Source organism: Micropterus salmoides, unplaced genomic scaffold, assembly GCF_014851395.1.
Source record: "Micropterus salmoides isolate LMB-PRFRI ecotype aquatic unplaced genomic scaffold, ASM1485139v1 Ms_hic_scaffold_10, whole genome shotgun sequence".
Lineage (NCBI taxonomy): Eukaryota > Metazoa > Chordata > Actinopteri > Centrarchiformes > Centrarchidae > Micropterus > Micropterus salmoides.
Genome location: NW_024040041.1, coordinates 6,268,801 through 6,288,518, shown reverse-complemented (window position 1 = coordinate 6,288,518; position 19,718 = coordinate 6,268,801). Strand labels below are relative to the sequence as shown.

The following is a 19,718-nucleotide window of genomic DNA, read 5'->3' as shown; positions in this document are numbered from 1 at the left end:
AAAAATATTCTGTGAAAATTTGTGCACCTGAGCATTCATGTCTCTAATAACTTGCTGTACAAACATTGGGCGCCTTTAAAAAAAAGTTTATTATCCATTATTAAAGATTGCAGGTTGCTTGATTCCAATTTGTCATTAGCATGTCCGGCTAACTAGCGTGATACCTACAGTACTAACCTCACATTACATCCACAGCCAAGGAGCACATAATTAACTAACCAAATTAGTTTGTTTGGTTACTGGTTACGTTTACAAAAGCCCAGTTCAGAACAAACAGATGTGTAGTATTTCCCCACAGTGTGGATGCCGGTCCTGGATGCTATCAGAGTTGGGGCTAAAGTAGACACTCTTTCTCTTGGATTTGGGGAAGTTTACACACCAGCACCCCTAGCCAGCGCTACTCAAAATAGTTTTTATGTTCATCAAACACATAAGTTATACTTAATCCTAAAACTCTTCTCTTTTGACGGTCATCTACTGGTGAGGATGCTGACTATATGTAACTTTAGCCTCAGTGTTTTAGCGATGCCATGTATGTAGGTATCAAGCGCGTATTTAAGAGCCATTTACAACATTTTCCATTTACAAAGGAGTCAACTGTTCTGTAACCTATCTTTGTCTTTGATTGCTCTGGCCACTTTTTGCTCCAACTCTCTTTTTGTACCATCAATGCCTGATGAAATTCCTTTCCGGGTGGTTGCCCATTGGCCCGAGGCCAACAATAAATCTAAGGGGGTGGCAACCATTTGTTGTCATAACCTGCACTCTGAGCTGTTTGATACTTGATCAGACAGAGGAAGAAGGAAGAATATCAATTCCGAAAGTTCATGTAGAAAACAAAGGTATTGCACAGTCTATACTTAACATTTTATATAGCTTTAGAAGTTTTGGTCACATATCAAGGTACAGGATAGATTTTACCCCTGAATGACCCAATGAGAGATATAACACTGCCCCGAAAATCGAAATTGAGTACCCCTTGTCTAAGATCACTAAAGATCTGGAAAAATGGTCAACACTGCCAAACTCTCTTGGGTCTCATATATCTATTATTAAAATGAATGTGCTTGCCAACTTGATCATCTGTGTAAGTTCAATGTTGCCTTTGCCGCATCCAACTAGTTTCTGGGACAAAGTGCGGTGCTTAATTACTAAATTCGTCTGGAATGGCTATCGCCCTCATCACAAATTGTCCACAATGCAACCAGTTAGATCTGCTGGAGGACTTACACTTCCCAACTTTAGGTTATACTATTGGGCCTCCACACTACGTCTTCTGTCCAGCTGGTACGATAATAATATTGAGGTAGCATGGCGTGCACTGGAGGAGAATCTGATTCTTCCATTGCAGTTGGATGAAGACTTGTTCTCTAATATGCCTTTAAATATGTGTAAACTCTGCCTATAACATCCGTCTGGGGGGCGGGGACAGAGAAGGTGTGTGGAATTTCATCCAATTGGAGCAGATATTCCCCTATGGGTTGTTAATTGGCAATTAAGTTTGGTCAATGCCGACAAAGGGATACATTCCTTTGGAAACATATTTGGGGATTGGGGCCTGCACTCCTACGAAGACCTCTCGATCCAATTGAACTTACAATGTTCCGCCTTATTTTTTTCTACCTGCAATTGAGGACAGCCATGAAGACCTATGCAGTCCACTGGCAGGCTCCATTTGAGGAGCACTCATTGTTTAAAGTGTTGCGTGAGACTCAGGTAACAAGGGGAATTGTCTTCAAACAATAGATCAACATAACCCCTATTGCCAGAAAACTCACCTTATTTAGGTTTACTTTGAAACAGTGTTTATTTTGCTTTCTACTTATTTTAATTTATCCAACTTTATTTTCTTGTGATTTTCCCTTCGGTCCTGTTTCTGTGTGAGTTGATCTAATTCGTTATTCTCTGTTTGGGATCTTTCAGTAACAGTGTTGGCTCATATATGAGGGTTGAAGCAAAATACTCATGTATGCAAGTATTATTTACATTATTGGTGATCACCTTATGTGCTTTCCAGCAGATCATTTTGAATGTATGTGTTTAGTATGTATGAGTATGATGTATATATTTTTTATTTAAATTGATGGATTTTGTTTGTTTTTAAGTGTAGGTGCATTTTTGTATATAGGCCTATTATGTATGTATATGTCTAGATGCATATTTGCAATCTTTATCGTGACTTTATAGTTTTTCTGCTTTATTACTCTCATTCACTGCTGTATTGCTGACTGCATGCCAATATCTCATCAGTTCAAAAGATAATAACAATTTGATCACAAAAACCAAGTCAGCTGGAGAGAGTTGTCAGTTAACTCATGTAGATAATGTTAGTTTAATTAGCTAGCTAGCTACAGCTGATAAAACCTGAAAGTGACATAGCAACAATAACTATTGTGGGTCCCTTAAAATCTTTTACAACTATAATGTTGAGATGAAAACAGAACTTGCCAACATTAAAATCTACATGTTAAACTTGTACATGATATCCTCTTTAGGTGTCTTTCGGGTCAGCTAACATTATTGTAGCTAATAGTTTCGAAGGTACTATTTGTGGCACGTGTTCCACCTCAGATGGGAAATACTATATAATTATTATTATGTAGAAAACAAAGGTATTGCACAGTCTATACTTAACATTTTATATAGCTTTAGAAGTTTTGGTCACATATCAAGGTACAGGATAGATTTTACCCCTGAATGACCCAATGAGAGATATAACACTGCCCCGAAAATCGAAATTGAGTACCCCTTGTCTAAGATCACTAAAGATCTGGAAAAATGGTCAACACTGCCAAACTCTCTTGGGTCTCATATATCTATTATTAAAATGAATGTGCTTGCCAACTTGATCATCTGTGTAAGTTCAATGTTGCCTTTGCCGCATCCAACTAGTTTCTGGGACAAAGTGCGGTGCTTAATTACTAAATTCGTCTGGAATGGCTATCGCCCTCATCACAAATTGTCCACAATGCAACCAGTTAGATCTGCTGGAGGACTTACACTTCCCAACTTTAGGTTATACTATTGGGCCTCCACACTACGTCTTCTGTCCAGCTGGTACGATAATAATATTGAGGTAGCATGGCGTGCACTGGAGGAGAATCTGATTCTTCCATTGCAGTTGGATGAAGACTTGTTCTCTAATATGCCTTTAAATATGTGTAAACTCTGCCTATAACATCCGTCTGGGGGGCGGGGACAGAGAAGGTGTGTGGAATTTCATCCAATTGGAGCAGATATTCCCCTATGGGTTGTTAATTGGCAATTAAGTTTGGTCAATGCCGACAAAGGGATACATTCCTTTGGAAACATATTTGGGGATTGGGGCCTGCACTCCTACGAAGACCTCTCGATCCAATTGAACTTACAATGTTCCGCCTTATTTTTTTCTACCTGCAATTGAGGACAGCCATGAAGACCTATGCAGTCCACTGGCAGGCTCCATTTGAGGAGCACTCATTGTTTAAAGTGTTGCGTGAGACTCAGGTAACAAGGGGAATTGTCTTCAAACAATAGATCAACATAACCCCTATTGCCAGAAAACTCACCTTATTTAGGTTTACTTTGAAACAGTGTTTATTTTGCTTTCTACTTATTTTAATTTATCCAACTTTATTTTCTTGTGATTTTCCCTTCGGTCCTGTTTCTGTGTGAGTTGATCTAATTCGTTATTCTCTGTTTGGGATCTTTCAGTAACAGTGTTGGCTCAAATATGAGGGTTGAAGCAAAATACTCATGTATGCAAGTATTATTTACATTATTGGTGATCACCTTATGTGCTTTCCAGCAGATCATTTTGAATGTATGTGTTTAGTATGTATGAGTATGATGTATATATTTTTTATTTAAATTGATGGATTTTGTTTGTTTTTAAGTGTGGGTGCATTTTTGTATATAGGCCTATTATGTATGTATATGTCTAGATGCATATTTGCAATCTTTATCGTGACTTTATAGTTTTTCTGCTTTATTACTCTCATTCACTGCTGTATTGCTGACTGCATGCCAATATCTCATCAGTTCAAAAGATAATAACAATTTGATCACAAAAACCAAGTCAGCTGGAGAGAGTTGTCAGTTAACTCATGTAGATAATGTTAGTTTAATTAGCTAGCTAGCTACAGCTGATAAAACCTGAAAGTGACATAGCAACAATAACTATTGTGGGTCCCTTAAAATCTTTTACAACTATAATGTTGAGATGAAAACAGAACTTGCCAACATTAAAATCTACATGTTAAACTTGTACATGATATCCTCTTTAGGTGTCTTTCGGGTCAGCTAACATTATTGTAGCTAATAGTTTCGAAGGTACTATTTGTGGCACGTGTTCCACCTCAGATGGGAAATACTATATAATTATATTCAATGTCTCAGTGTCACTAAACATTCACATGTTCTTCTCTGTCCAAATACTACAGCTTACACTCCAAAAGATGATCTATCACAACCTTGCAGCCAATTTTTTTTTTAATGTGAGAGAAGCCGCACTGAGTTTGTTTCTATACTAATTGCATCCATTACCCATGTAAAAACTGACAAATGGAAACATATGGTCATTCAAAGTAGTATTGCAAATCAGCCAGTGGTCAGCTTGTTAAGACAGAGCAGTGGCTAGATTGTTGTTGCTTCTGTTGAAGCCTGCCTGGGCTCTACAGTAAAAATGGAGTCTTGTATTTCCAACAGAACTATTACAATGAAAAGACTGTTGGAGTGATTAGTAAAGCGCTTCACTGACCGAGTAAGTCTTTCCTCTGTAGGTGTAATGTAACAGCCACGTTTCCACTGAGACAACTCTGAGAGGTTATGCATAACCCCTGCTGAAATATACTGAATCTAGCAGCACAAAGGTACTCTATGTTCTGTCTCTCTGTGTAGTATAACATGAGCACAATGAGACTGTCCTGCTGCGTAATGCTACAGCTATTAGCACCTTGCATCATGACTCAGCATGATGCCTGCGCTATGGCACAGTACTAACACAGAAAAAACTCAAATACATACATGTAAGACAGAATGAAAGACAAGAGATAGACCACGATGCCCAGCCCTGGATTTAAAGCTACATAACACCAAGAATGAAATGAGACTGTCTAGAACACAGGTTCACAACCTGGGGACTGGGACCCCTCCAGTGGTCACAAACTAAATGCGTGATTTTTTATTCTTATCTTTGTTTTTCCTCTTGTGAGATCCATCTGGTGGTGGAATTGCTCAAGATCCCTACTTCACATTGCTTCATTTGAAAGGAACCATTTAATACTCTCATGTCTGTACGGTAAATATCAAGCTACAGCATCACAAAGGCTGCAAAACGAAGTGTGGATGGGAATATTTGATGTTTTATGAGGGGGTTACGTGCTAAATTATTTCTTGCCTCTAAACTGTGATTTAATGTTATTTTCACTTTGCGTTTGCATAGATTAAAGAAATATGTTAATGACTGAGGTTGTTGGTAAGTGGATTTGATTATCTTTGGACGGAGCCAGGCTAACTGTTTCCGCTTGTTTTAGTCATGATGCTAAGCTAAGCCAAAAAGCTTTAGCGTCATGTTTACCGTACAGACATGAGAGTGAGATCAATCTTCTCGTCTAACTCTCTGCCAGAAATACAGAATGTTTCCCAAAATGTCAAGCTATTCCTTCAAGGAGTCATAAGGTGAAACAGTTGGGATCTAATGCTCTAGAATAATGACTTACAAGAACATACACAATATCTCAAATCAAAATGTGACCTTTGAAGTTCAGAATCTTTATATATGCTATGGTATCACTACTTTGAAAGAGCAAGGTATGGCCATCTGTGATCAGTTTCCTAAATGTACTGAAAATCTGCTTCCACCAGGAATATAAATGTAGGCTACATTTCCCTGCCCATATTCTTTTTTTATTCAGTGGAAGCTACTTTTAAGACGCAGAAAATCAAACGCAAATTAGGCAATTTCCAGCTTTGGGACGTGGACCTTAGCGTCAGCCTCCCTGTAAATGAAACCACATCGGCGTCCCTCAGAGAATGACAACAACACGGGCTGACACTCGATACCAGACAATCGTCCTCACTGTACATCGAAAGGTTCAACACAGCCATTGAAATAAATATGCACACAATCCAGCAGTCAGCCATGCACCGTGCTGCTCTTCACCACAAACAGCGCTTACCAACGCTCACAGGCTGCAGAACGGAGACTAAATAAACCTTATTGTATTAACCGATATCTTCAAATTCATGCTGACATGCGTGTTACGGGATGACTGTACACGCTGTTCTGAACTCTGCGCTTTCCACACAAAACGTCCCCTCTGTTATTTTAGATGCCTAGCTCGTAAAGGCTTTTCAGTGGCCGCTTTATACACAGATGCGTCGGCTCAAGGGCAAGCAGAGCCCAGGATTACCCAGCGATCCTCGCAGAGAAGGCAGCGTTAGCAGGCGGGGAGGTTCTGATGCTGGAGCTAATATGCACTCCTGGCGGAAATGACTCCTCCTGGCACATGCCAGGGTTATGGGGCTGCAACATCGTATTAAATAAACATCATATTCTCCTGTCGCGGTGACATTCAGACTCTAAAGGTACCAAGACTGCCTGTAATATGAAGGGAGACAACGCTCTCCCGACATTTTATGCCCTTGGTATGTTTTCCTTTATTTCCCAGGCAGAAACACGAAGATATTATAAATATATCAAAGAATAAATGAAGAATATATATCCTACCCGGGTCGCCATCTTCACGGTTGCGGTAGATCAGGGATGCAGCTCGGGTCAATGATTCACAGGACAGCGGGGACAGTGAGCGGAAAGGCTCGGCAGCAGATGGGTTTATAAGATGCGGCGCACCTCGCTCTGATTGGCTGATTCAAGCGGAAGCGTGCCGATTAGCTCGCGTGCAGTCGAGGAGGATCAATGGTGTTTGCGTCTCTCCAGCAGCCCCTGCCTTGCGAAAACACTCACGTGGCAGATTGGGGCAAAAACACAGTTGACAGTGGCTCACTGTGGCAGTGTTGAAATGCCTGAAATGTCGGCAGTGAACGATGCACATCGGCAAACCTGGCACGTGCACACTGATTTTAGAGTGTAAATGTAATCATGATAATGCATTCGTACTGACCTGAATTCCCAAACTCTGACTAAAAAAATTTGAATTTAATTATAACATTTCTACTTCCACCGTCCGCGTATCATCTTGACCCTTAATTCCGCCGTATGATTCTTTAAAACATCACCTTTTATTTTGCTAAGCATCACGTGTTTGGCACCAGTATCAGCTCTGTGCTTCAGGACCATGGAGAGCGCCCCTCGCTGCACAGTCTCTCCATCCAGGGGCCCTGTGCTGTCGCAGCACAGTAATAAAATCCTGCTGAGACAAGGAATAACACCCGAATGGAATTTTAAAAAGGCAATAGAGCAGAAACAAACATCATGCACAGCAAAACATATTAACAGACTGATGTCACCATGGAGTCCAGTCCCTCCTAGCACAAAGGAGCAAATACCGCTCCTGCTGCTGGGTTGATGCCCTTCTATGGTCCAGCTCTCCTCATGCAATGGCCTGTCTCCTGGTGTCTCTCTGGTGCTCTTGAAACCTACTTGCGATGGCACGTATTGGATGTACCATCCTGGAGGTGCTGGACTATCTGTGCAACCTGAATGGGCTGCAGGTACCGCCTCATGCTACCAGTAGTGACAAGGACTAGCACAACGCACAACCAGAGAACAATCAGTCAGGGAGGATAAGGAGAGAGCAACCGTCGGTAGCCACCACCTGTAAAACCATTCCCTATTTGGGGGGTTGTCTTGTTTTGCTTCTCCAGTGCACCCGTTATCACTTTCATTTGCACCAAAACAAGTGAATCTGATTCCCAATCACTTAGAAATTGAATCCCAGAAGTTTAATTGGCTTGATGTTGTACTGTGATCCCGGGTTCAATCCCCCACTGTGGCCCATCCACCATTGTGTCCCTGAGCAAGACACTGACCTAGTTGCTCCAGAGGCATGTGACCTCTGACATGTGTAGCAATTGTAAGTTGCTTTGGATAAAAGTGTCAGCTAAATGAATAAATGTAAATGTGATGATTGTTTCCTTGAGTTTTTTGAACAATTTTGACCACTTGTTAATTTCAGATTCTGATGGTAGCTGCAAACAATAGCTTCAACTGGTCAAATCACATTACTCAAGAAACAGTTTTTTGAGGAAAACCTGGAATGTGACTTGTGAAAAAAAACATACAACATGGGTCATGTTTGATATGCATCTAAGAGCCAGATGTGATGGCAGCCTGGACTGTGCCCCTACAGCCCCATGGAGAGAACCATCTACAATGACTTAAATACTCTTTCAGCAGAGTTACCACACTAAATTGGATCTTAACATTCATGCCTATATTAGATTTATTTATTTATTATACACTTATTATTTATTCATCATTTCTACATGAATCACTTGTAGAACAAAATAAAAGTTCTGCCTCAGTTACTGTTGTTTACTTACTTATTTGGGAAATACACTTTTAAAATGCAAACTTATATTATTTGTCATGAATAAGGACTACAAACTGTTTAGACTGTTTAGAGACATAAATTAGCATTTAAAGTAAAACAAATTCAGTGAACAAATCGTCATTTGGTACCTTTCTTTTGCTTGTGAGTCCATGCTGTTACATACAGTTCTGTACAAAACTAGCCTACACACGAACTGTACTTAAGGCTAATAGCTCAGTAGCTAAGTATTTGTGAATACACATTATGAAAGGTATAACATTGTGACTGTTTCTGTGGTTTTCACTGTCTTTTCAGAGACTTTTAGCGAGGAAGTAACGTGTGAATCACATCCGAGCAGACACCAGTGAGGACCTCCCCTGCTAAAAGCTATTGATTTGGTTAGTGACAATGCTGATTCAGTGTTGACTTTAAAGATTCAGTGTTAAAGATTTGTTTGTACATGTAGCCTACTGATGCTCTAGTTCATTCACTTTTCTCTAAGCCAAGCAGTGGCATCACCATTCCAATGCACCACGTAGGCTATCAGTAAGCAGACACATCAGCCGACATAAACCTCTTCGTGCTGCCTTCCTGTGGTCGGACTAAGAACTGTCTCCAAAGGGTCATAACATCTATCTATACAATCATATGACCTGAAAACAAACAAAGACCATGCTTGTAAAGTTTTTTTTATATAAAGTACCTGTAACAGTTGATCAAATTATTCTTATTTCTCACATACATATTCATACATCCACAGAGTAACAGACTGCAGCATCAGCACTCTAGTAACACTAGTAGCCTTGACTTTTGTTCAACAAAGATTCTTGTTTACACAATATGATTCACAAATGAAAAGGAAGGAAAACCATAATAACATCATCATCATTATCATAAGCATCATATGTTGCACAGGTTTTTGTATGTGTTGCAAGATAAAATATGGCACAAGTTGATCAATGATGAGAGCATGTATAGGAGAGGGTGTAGACAACCTATACTTCTCTCTCCAATTCTATAAAAAAGTTCATTCAGAGGACACGTTTCCTGTCTCTGCCTCCTGTTCTGGCTTTTCTATCTCTTTTTATTATTGTTCCTGCACAGCTGGAAGGAGCGGAGCAGGTGGAAGCAAACATTTTGAAAAATCTCCAGGGATTTTTGCTCATCAGTTCTTTTGTTTCACAGAGAATACATCACCTCTCATCTCACCTCTCATCTCACCTGTCATCTGACCTGTCATCTGACATCCACATGGTACTGAATACTCAAAATATAATACTATTGAGTGTGTGTGTGTTTTCTATGGGATAGGATGTCCAATTTAAATTTAATAAAATAGTAGAATTGACCGTTCGCTAAATCCCTCCCTCACACAGTGTTAGTTGATCACATTGGCAACTGCAACTAAGCACAGGAGGCCTGTCGATATTTTATATCACATGCTGAAGCACCTTTCCAAAACCAAAACGTCTCACAAATTGATTAATCAGTGTGTTTACTTCCTCTAGGGTAAGCTGCAATCATTAGCATGACCAGCTAACTAGCTTACTAGCAAGAAATAACTGGCCTAACTTCCAGGGCAAAAGACCAAATACATTAGTTTGTGAGGCTACTAGTTGCATTTTAAATAGCCCCATTCATGAATAGCACATCCACTTTGTAGTATTTTGCCTTTGTGAGGAGGCTGGTCCTGAACGCTATCAGAGTTTAGGCTAAAATGTTAGCAGCTCCGTCCTGTTCTTTATTGGATTTGGAACAGTTTGGGATAAGCAGCGTAAGCAAATGTTACCCCAGATGTTAAGTTTGCCAAACACTCTTGTAACATTAAAAGTGAAACAATAGTTACAATATTAGGACTAAGTACCTCTACATCCATGTCTTCCCCGTGGATTGTAGCTGATGAGGATGCTGACTTTTTGTCTGGCACCTGTTAGCTTTATCCTCAGTCTTTTAGCTAGATGTCATTTATGTAGCTAGGAAGTGCATCTTTAAGTGCACTGTTACGTCACTTTTACAGATGGAAACAATAAAAAGTCAGCCAGCGACAGGATTTTAACAAACTTATTAAGCCAACATTAGCTTAATTAGCTAACTAGGCCTACAGCTGATAAAATCTGATAAATTTCAGCCAACAAAATCAACCATTGGTGAAATCAAGGACCCATTGTTTCATTCATCACAAATCTGCCACCGTTTTTGTTGTAAACTGCACATGTGCCGCCTGAGAGCAGAAATCTTGATGTGTAGGTGTAGCAAGAGAAATTAATGGTGGCAGTGCTTAGCGAATCTTTTAGCTCACCAAATGTGTCATGGAAAGGAGGATTTGTCAGCTTTGAGCATCCCTTTTTCCATTAACCGGCTGTTATATAATTCCCACCAAGCCTACTACTTGCAGTTTGAGTCTTTAAAAATAGTCGCCTTGGAAATACCATTGAGAGAAATGCTACTTGTGTACTGTTCAACACATCAGAAACAGCTCGGAGGAAGAACATGTAAACAAGCTTGTTTGCCATGGATTCATTCTTCATGTGCATATTTGTCTCGTGAGGTCCGACTCTGTGTCAAGGCTACATATTTTTTTTCACAGCATGGTACCTATTGCAGCCAAGTCGGTTATCATCCGAACACTAAACACAACCAGAGTTAAAACATCAACTGCACCGTGGAGACACCCAGTCTGGAAACAGGCATGACATTCTGATTTGTTAACAAGTTTTAAAAATCCCATTCCCCATGTTTTTTTTAAATAGATAGGGAACTGTTTCATCATTTCATTTCAGTTTTTCATCTTATCAGGGAGCAGGCCAAGTATGACTTTTCACAAATCATAAATTCACTAACAGAATGTGGAATGCTCCAGCTATGGATGACTCCAATTTTGGCTTATGTTTTGCAAAGTGACACATAAAACTTTACTGCGTATTAAAATCACAAGCTTTCCATTTTGCCTCCACGTCCTTGCCATCTGAACAAAGTTCCTCTTTTGTGGTCCTGATCTCTGATACATGACATAGCAACATTGTGAAAAGTGATTCCTTTACAGTCTTTCTTGTTCCTCAGTCAGAGACTTTGAGTTGGCTCATGTTTCTTCATGTTTTGTTGTTTTTTTGTAGGAAATAATGAGTCTTTAGAATGATATGGCACAAGATCTCTGCCCTCTTTAAGATGGCGGAGATTTTCTAAAGTTGTAGACGGTTTATTGGCTACAGTTAGACTTAGTGATGTGACATCATCCAGGTAAGTAATCTCTTCAAGCACTCTGTTTGCTCTGAGATTTTACATGAATTTGTCTTCGGTGGCTCTGGAGGGAGCTTTCTTAAATTTGTAAATATAATCTGACAGTGTCATCAGCGTAATCTCAGTTCGGACTTGGGACTTTTAGTTTTAACAGAAAGCGTTTATGTTACAAACTGGAGGTCTGAGGTTTGACAGAATGGCCATTAGCCACTAGCATTGTGGGAAGTATAGGATCCAGCTTTTTTGGGGCTTACCCATACAAGAAGCTAAAAGTCAAGATATTTTGCCATCTGCTGCTTTGATTTGGACTATTGTTTTAAAATATGTCTGATGAAACCCCCAACTTTATTGAACAGCAATAGTAAATTCCTGGAGTGCTCCTTAAATAGCCACTCAAACTGATCCAACCTCTTGCCTGGGTGTTGGAGTTTTTTAAGCCCATGTAGGCTATAACTTGTTTCTGAAAGGGGAACTATTTCATCTTGGAAGGGTCTTTTGGGCCCCTCAACAGTGGAACAGTGGAAATCCCGATGAGGGACCGATGCTCGGACTTTATCCATGTATGTGATGTAAGGCACAACCAGCCTTTCACACATTTTCTTCATTAGAGTCCTTGTGCCCAGTCGCCTGGATGTCACATCACTGAGTCTAGCTTCCAGCAGTTCAGCCTGGCGACCAGTCTCTTCTGTAACATCTTGTGCGGTCTGCCCAACACAAAGCAGCATGCTAAGAAACCTATAGAAGCACACATGCATGGCAAACAACTCAGTGAATAAGTAAGCCAGGTCAGCCGACCAGAGAGTCTCTAAATATGGGACAACTGGATTGGACTGGACCGCACCAGACAGGACAGGACCAGTTCAGACCAGACTGGAGCAGATGGACAGAGAGAGAGAGAATCTGTGTTGTTTTAGTAATGAGAGTAATGAAGGGGTGGGGGGGTGGGGGCATTGCAGGGTGCACTTCAAACAGCAGAGGAGGTCCTTTAAAACAAGTGGCGACTGCAACATCAAAGCTTTGCTTTGGAAGAAAAGTCACATCTACACTTGCCACACACACCTGGAATATAATCACATTTTCAATTATTCTGATGTGTGTAGCCATTGGTTGAGACAGATCACATGATCGACTCTCTGAACATGTCTACCACGACCAAGGCCCACCAGTCATTAATACAGTACGCAGCGCACAACATGAGTGCAGTGTTTTAAAACAGAAATCGCTTTCTTTCTTTCTTTCTTTCTTTCTTTCTTTCTTTCTTTCTTTCTTTCTTTCTTATTTCTTATGATCATTCAGGACAGCACCAATATGGACTGCAGGAGAAAGTGCAGGGGAACAGGAAGGAATTAAATAATTCCCCGTGTAAAATATGCCTTGGAGGGCTCAGTATTGCATTTTCCCATGTTTTTTGTAAATGTAAACATCTTACTGAAGGACTTGTTTAATAATTATTAATCTTTGTTGAAGGGATTAGCATTTCATACTAATCATACTAAACATCTGATCTCCCAATTCATAGCAGATTTGACTGGATAAACCCAAATGTTCACCTAAAAGTACAGCACTTTATGTAAGATGCGGATGAATTAATCCACTACAGTACAATTAAGCCGAATGGTGACTTAATTTTCACAGTCCGAGAAGGTCGAAGACTAGTTGGGTTGTGGTTGATTCCGGCTTGTCCGTGTTATGGTGTTATTTAATGCTCTTAAAGTTTCAGCAGTGGACCTCGCAGCCAGTGTTGGGGAGTGCAGTAAGCTTGAGCAGGACAAAAGGAATAAGGTAAAGTGGAGTTGGCAATGAGCAGGTGGTCATGTGCAAGGACATATGAAGTGACCTCATGCAAGGTGGTTCTTGTTTTTCATCCCCCTGACATTTCTCTATAGCGAAAATGCCTGGATGCTATCGCACATTATCATCGTATCAATATCCTGTATCTTCATCGTAATAAAATTCACCCTCAATTATTAAATCTGTGTTGTCTGGCATTTCTAATCCCATGTTTATCAAAAGAGAGGAAAATACTTCAATGGGAATATCAGATTTCATTTCATATCTCACTGAAACAAGGTGTAGGTTAGGGTGATGCGTGTCTCTTGGCCTGAGACGAACGATAAAAATGATGTGTATCACTTTCTCACAGCCTGTTAATGTCACATCACCAACCCTGCTGGCCAGTTATTTGATAAATCCTAGTTCCCCTCGTCTGTGTAACATTATTCTTGAATGACTACTGATCATATCTCTGCATTAAAGCTTGTTATTGTCACATCCTGAGCTGAGTGACCCACCCTTTGGATACCAACAGATCCAATCATGTCATATAATATGGCTGATGGTGGGGCCAGCACCACAGCAACCCAGATTTTATTTGCCTTGTTGTGGTGAATGTGTCCCATATACCAATTGCTGCCTTCAGACGAGACCATTACTGCAACTGTCTGAAAGCCTGTTAAGTGTTTAGGTGGCTCATTAATCAACTCAAATGAATTAAACTTCTTTTTGCTGGGTTAGAAACAGGAAATTTGGTTAATGATAAACCAGTAGAGACGCCAGACAACAGTACTGATCTCCGGTATCACTACACTGCGTTACATAAGTCCAACTTCTTATCTCCACCAATCTTTCAATGTATCCATCCTTACTCCCCCCCTCCCACCTCCCTCTTATCGGTCAAGGCCTATGAGGAGTTTGGTCTTCTCCTCCTCTTTCTTGCTCTCGTTCTTCAGGTCAGCAAACACCTGGGTGAAGAAGTGTGGATCGGTGTTGATCTGGAGCATCTTGCCGCTCATGCGGTTGATGATCTCCAGGCAGCGGTCCCAGAAGGCTTCCTTCTCTGCCTCGACAAGGAAGGGCTTCAGCGGGTAGGAGATCTCATTGCCCATGTAAGAGTAGGACAGGTAAAGGCAGGTGAGCAGTGAGGCCTGCAGCTCGCGCTCTGAGGCCACCTCGGACGAGACCACATCGCGGCACAGCATGTAGAGGAAGACCACATTGGCCGGAGTGATGAAGCCCTGATCCTGCCAGCCCTGTAGGAGGAGGGAACGATCCACACTGCGCAGCCACAGCACCGGATCTGTTGGGGATAGACGCTTCAGTCTGTAACACCGACGGCACAGGAACTCACCCAGGCTGCGCATTAGTTCGCTGGTGGAGGCCTGGGTTTGAGAGAGAAAAGGAACAAAAGTAAAGTTAAGAGAGTTAAAGAGTTAACAAAGAGCACTGGGGTAAGGATTGCAGAAATGAGGCAGCAATTAGTTTATATAAAGATGATGACTTTCGAAATACTAATTTAGTGAAAAATCTTCTGAAGGTTCAGGCTACCTGGACGATGACACGTTTTGGCGTGCCAGTTGCAGTAGACGGCTGGATCCCGGAGCCTGTGAGGGAATTCTTTTTGGCAGCGACAGTAGCTACGTTTGCCAGGGTCTTGGAGATGGGCAGGTGGGAGGAGGTAGTGGTGGTAGCGGCCGAGGGGTCCTGGTTTGAGGAGTAAGATGAAAGGTTAGCGCAGGACTGAGACTTTTTCAGCTTCAGGCTATTGGAGGCGGAGTTGGCTGTGGCAGTGGTGTGGCCTTCCGGGGAGCTCCCTTTCCCACCGTCCCCGCCTTCTGACTGCAGCTTCTTGGAGCCCTTCCTCTTCGCCGATACAGCCACAATGCGTTTCCATGGCAACACATTGATGATAGAGGGGCGTTTGAGGGACTTGGAGGCTGCTGCAGCAGCATCCTTGGCGTTCTTGCTATTCTGTACCGCTGTGTAGTGGCCTACCGTGGCTGGGCCATCCTCAAACAGCACTGCTTTGCGGTAGCTGGGAGACAGAGAGAGCACTGTACCCATGATGCCTGCACGAGGGTTGGCAGTGGGACACAGAACGGGGGGGAGTGGGAACTAATTGGAGGAAAGCTCTTTGATTGGTCAAGGGAAAGAGCTTTGAGGGGACCAAAGTGTTTCACTTCTAGAGGAAGTTGAACCTGTGAGTAAAGAACACAAAGGAGTAGCAATATTCCCTATTAGTTATATTACATGTCGTAAACAATGCAAAATTAAGTCATCGACAACAAACACTTTCACAGTGCCCTCACTGTCCTCCAGTTATATGACAACTGAGCAAGCAATAAAGCTGCAGGGGCTTTATATCTTAACTCAAGGTCCGTTGAGTTTCCAAAGTCAGAAAGACTCTTACACTCCGGCTTTTACTTCTTTTGTAAAGAGTGAAAAGTTTTCATGGTAGTTTGGGATTTTTTTCTGAAGCATTCAGCCATATTTCACAGTTTTCCTCTGCTGATGGAGTTTACTCAGATGCCCAGATAGATTTTTCCATGGTGATTTTGCCGTCACCTAGCAACCATGTCAACTGATTCGAACTCTATTTCCCAAAGAAGACCCTAAAGGTGATGAAACACGGGGACAACTTTTTGAGCAATGTTGCTGGGTAATCTTGTTGGTGGCAAGTCTGGCTATGTTTTGAACGGATAATGGCGGGCGGGGTGGGTGGTGGAGTGATGGGGGAAGGGGAGTATGTTAGTAATCTTTACTCATTACCATTGATGGCAACATTGCCCAGCACCACTGCTCGAAAAGTTGCTCCGTGTATCATAAGCTTAAGACGTGATTGAAATCCCTTAAAAAGCTAGTAAGTAGACTTTGAGTACTTAATGTTTTGGTGAGGAGTGAGTGAGGAGAAACCTTATCAAGTTTTCCCAGAGGAAGGGCATGGAATGTGGTTAAAAGCTCAGCCAAAAACTGGTAAGTAGACCTTGAGTTAAGTGTTGGGTTTTTTGAGGGGAGTGACTTAAAAGAAAACCTTTAAAGATTTCAAAAGGTTACTGACTGAATTTTACAAAAATGCTTAAACATGAATCTACGATGATAAATGAATATAACTTAATATGGTCTCATTATGTTTTCACTCTGAGATCTCATTGTGATTTAAATTTTCTTATAAATTCTATAGCCACCATTTGATGGCATCCCTTCACAATATAATATCCAGACCGCAACACCTGTGTAATAAATGCTCAACAGTAATCACATAAAGGATTCTTTTCTTATCAAAGACAATGAGCATGCCTCCATAGTTTAATAGAAGGGACCTCAGCAACCATGCATTTTGTCATTTGGTTTTAATCTCCAATGGAGGCTTAGTGTCTGTGAATAAACAACGCTGGTGATATCTCTCTACATAAAGCATATGCATCGCCTCTCAGGTCAGTGTAACACTGGCCTGCATCCTCTCCAGTGTTCCTCAGTATTATATAAGAACCAAGATAAGGCCAGAGATGCATGAGAAAGAAATGTGCGCAAGCATCCATCTTAGCTTCAAAATGGAAGCCTTGAAAACAGCCTCCAACACAAGGCGGCTTCAGAAACATCAGCCTGTGCTCTTACACACCCACGGATTAAATGTAGGCTACATAATCTAAACATGAAGAATAGAGCGGCCACACAACTGTGCATTAAGTGATTATGTCTATAATGTTGGCTTTTGAGCACTATTTGGGCCTTCGCATTAGGCTGTTCATTATTTGCGGGGCTGAAATAAAATGTTGCCACATGCGGAAAAACAATCCGCTGTGTGATCCTACCTTCTGATTAATCCACTCTCCTCGTGAAATCCATGTATCACACCTTGGCCCCCCTTGCTGCTGTGCAAATGCGGTCAAAATGTGAAAATGCTTTTCACACCGCCAGCACAAGCAGTCCAGCTCCCAGGACGTGAAAACGGTTAGGTCCCTGATTATAAATAAACCCCAGCGTTACAGGCCGACAGGTTTGCCTCCTGGTGGGCTGCAGCCTTTCTCAAACCTTCATTTATAAAAAGTCCCCCGCTCGTTGATGCGAAGCAAAAGCGAAATATGCTTCACCGTAGTCAGTGGGAAGATGTCTTCCATTGAGAGCCGAAAATCTATGCGATCACGGCTATGAATATCCCGCGACGATGCTCACAGCTTGGACAAACCTCCATCAGAAATAAATAAAACAGCAGATATGGGTCTAAAAACCTAAGTCAAAACAAAGGGGAGAATACCAAGAGAGAGGGGAGAAATGGCCACAATGAATTCCAAAAATAGACAGCCGCTTATAGTCTACTTCAGCTATGCAAACCTGCCAGAGAGAGAGAGAGAGAGAGAGAGAGAGATGCGGGCATCTGCAGTTATTCGGGTTGGATGTGGGAGAGATACGGCGCCTTCTCATTGGCTGCCGCCGGGATGCTGTCGCCGCTGCTGGCCGTAACCGTCGCAGCCGCGCCGCTGAAGCCATTGGCCGCTGGCGCGCTGCAGCCTATTGGAGAAGTCGCTGTCCGTGGTGCTGAACCAGCCGACCAGACGTGTCAAAGCTGCTGCTGGGGGGGGCTGAACACGGAGGATTTTGTGAATCAACTTGAGTGGGCCTGTCCCCGCTATCAAATCCGCCTGCAGACCATAGACTGCATGCTGCAGGCACATGAGCTCATTTTCCAGGAGCTTATGTGGTTTATGACCGGGGGGGGGGGTCTCTCAGTATTAGGTATAGGAACAGGAACAGCACTTCTAGACTATTTCCATTTCCTGCTTTATTATAAATATACTCCATTACACTGCAGATGGAACTACTTTTTTTACACCATTTTTAAATTTGATTGACAGGTTTAGTGGGTTTTCAGATTAAGATTTTACATAAAAACAGATACATTTCTAAAATAATTTTATAAGCATATAAGCATTGTGGCCCCTTACCAAAAAAAACAGTGTTTCATTTCAATGACTGTTTGAGGCTCAAAGAGGTGAAACTATCCAATATTTCACAAAGGAATGCTGAGCATTTAGGGAAAACCGTGAAAACATACAGATTTGTGTCGAAGCTTTATTTTTGTCTTTCCTCTCCCATTAATCATGTCACAATCCTTTCTTACTTATTTTGTGAACCTTTGGAGGGGCCCGACCCCTAGGTTCAGAACCACTGGACTAAAGTGCTTAAATATTTAGCTTGTAAATCTAAGCTCCTCCTCGAACAGCTACAACAGTAACATGCTGCTCACACATCGATTCATCACCATTCTAATAATGTCATACATAATTATATGTTGGTCAATGGCCACTTTTACTGTAGAACTAATTCTTTTCATTTTGATAGCCTATATTTTGTTGATAATACATCTGTACTTTTACCTTTGTTTTTATTGCAGGGCTTTTATTTGTGATAAAGCATTTTTTTAAATGAATGTACTGGTACTTTACATTAGTAAAGACTGAATACTTCATCCACCACTGAAATGAATCTGTATTGGCCTTATTCCTAAATCAGTTCCTAACCCTTATTACCATGGTTACCAAGCAGATAGGACAGGATCTGCCGGTTAGGAAGTTTCTATAATACGACCCCTGGACCTCCCAATCTCAGAAGCCACAGATAGGCTATGCGGCAACCCACAGCGGGTGCTGTAGATGCAGATCAGCTGGTGTCATTCTCAATATTCTCTCAGCAGGGGAAAGTAGTCAGAAAGTAGCTGAGGATTCCTGCTTTGTCCACAAGTAATTGACACAAATATCTAGATCCAAGACGGCTTGATTCAGACTGGACAGAGGTAGTTTATGTATTGACTTCTCAGACAGAATACTTAAGCAAAGTTCAGTCCTCTGCAAGACGACTCTGCGTGGAAATAATTTTTAAAAAAAAAGAAGAAGAAAGAGAAGAAGAAACAGAAAATCTAACTGAAATGGTCAGTTGAAATGTAAAGTAGGGCAACACTGGATTTGTAGTATATTGGACAAAACATGTGTACTATGTATGTACTATGGTGGTTTTGCAGTGTTAGGGAGTGAAGAGGTTGCAGTAGCCTAAAGGTTAGTAGGGGTTTCACAAAATAGTACTTGCTGATAGTTTAACTGTAGGAAATATGTATAGAAATTCAAAGTATATTTTTAATCGTTTGATTGTTTTTTTTCTAACACGTGCTGGGTACTTTAAGGCAATTCCAAAACTTTAGACTTCAGTCATTTCTACTTTGCTTGCTGCAGACAGTTA

At 41.4% G+C, this 19,718-nt stretch overlaps 2 protein-coding genes across 3 annotated transcripts in view; both read right to left on the bottom strand.

Annotated features, from left to right (window-relative positions):
* Positions 1 to 6,906, bottom strand: part of LOC119882401 (vesicle-fusing ATPase) — a 47,316-nt gene extending 40,410 nt beyond the window's left edge. Inside the window, exon 1 of one of the 2 annotated variants that reach the window (XM_038692427.1) lies at positions 6,710 to 6,906. In XM_038692427.1, the coding sequence (XP_038548355.1) occupies positions 6,710 to 6,721 (12 nt within the window). In that variant the 5' untranslated portion in view covers positions 6,722 to 6,906. The remainder of the gene's footprint in view (positions 1 to 6,709) is intronic. The other variant, XM_038692434.1, reaches the window with a different exon arrangement.
* Positions 6,907 to 9,153: 2,247 nt separating this feature from the next.
* Positions 9,154 to 17,865, bottom strand: LOC119882392 (cyclin-dependent kinase 5 activator 1-like). The gene is made up of 3 exons (XM_038692415.1): positions 17,300 to 17,865; positions 15,036 to 15,685; positions 9,154 to 14,869 (listed from the first exon to the last, which is right to left on the bottom strand). Exons 2-3 carry the CDS (start codon positions 15,549 to 15,551, stop codon positions 14,378 to 14,380), a joined length of 1,008 nt encoding a protein of 335 aa, XP_038548343.1. The 5' UTR covers positions 15,552 to 15,685; positions 17,300 to 17,865; the 3' UTR covers positions 9,154 to 14,377.
* Positions 17,866 to 19,718: the final 1,853 nt, after the last annotated feature.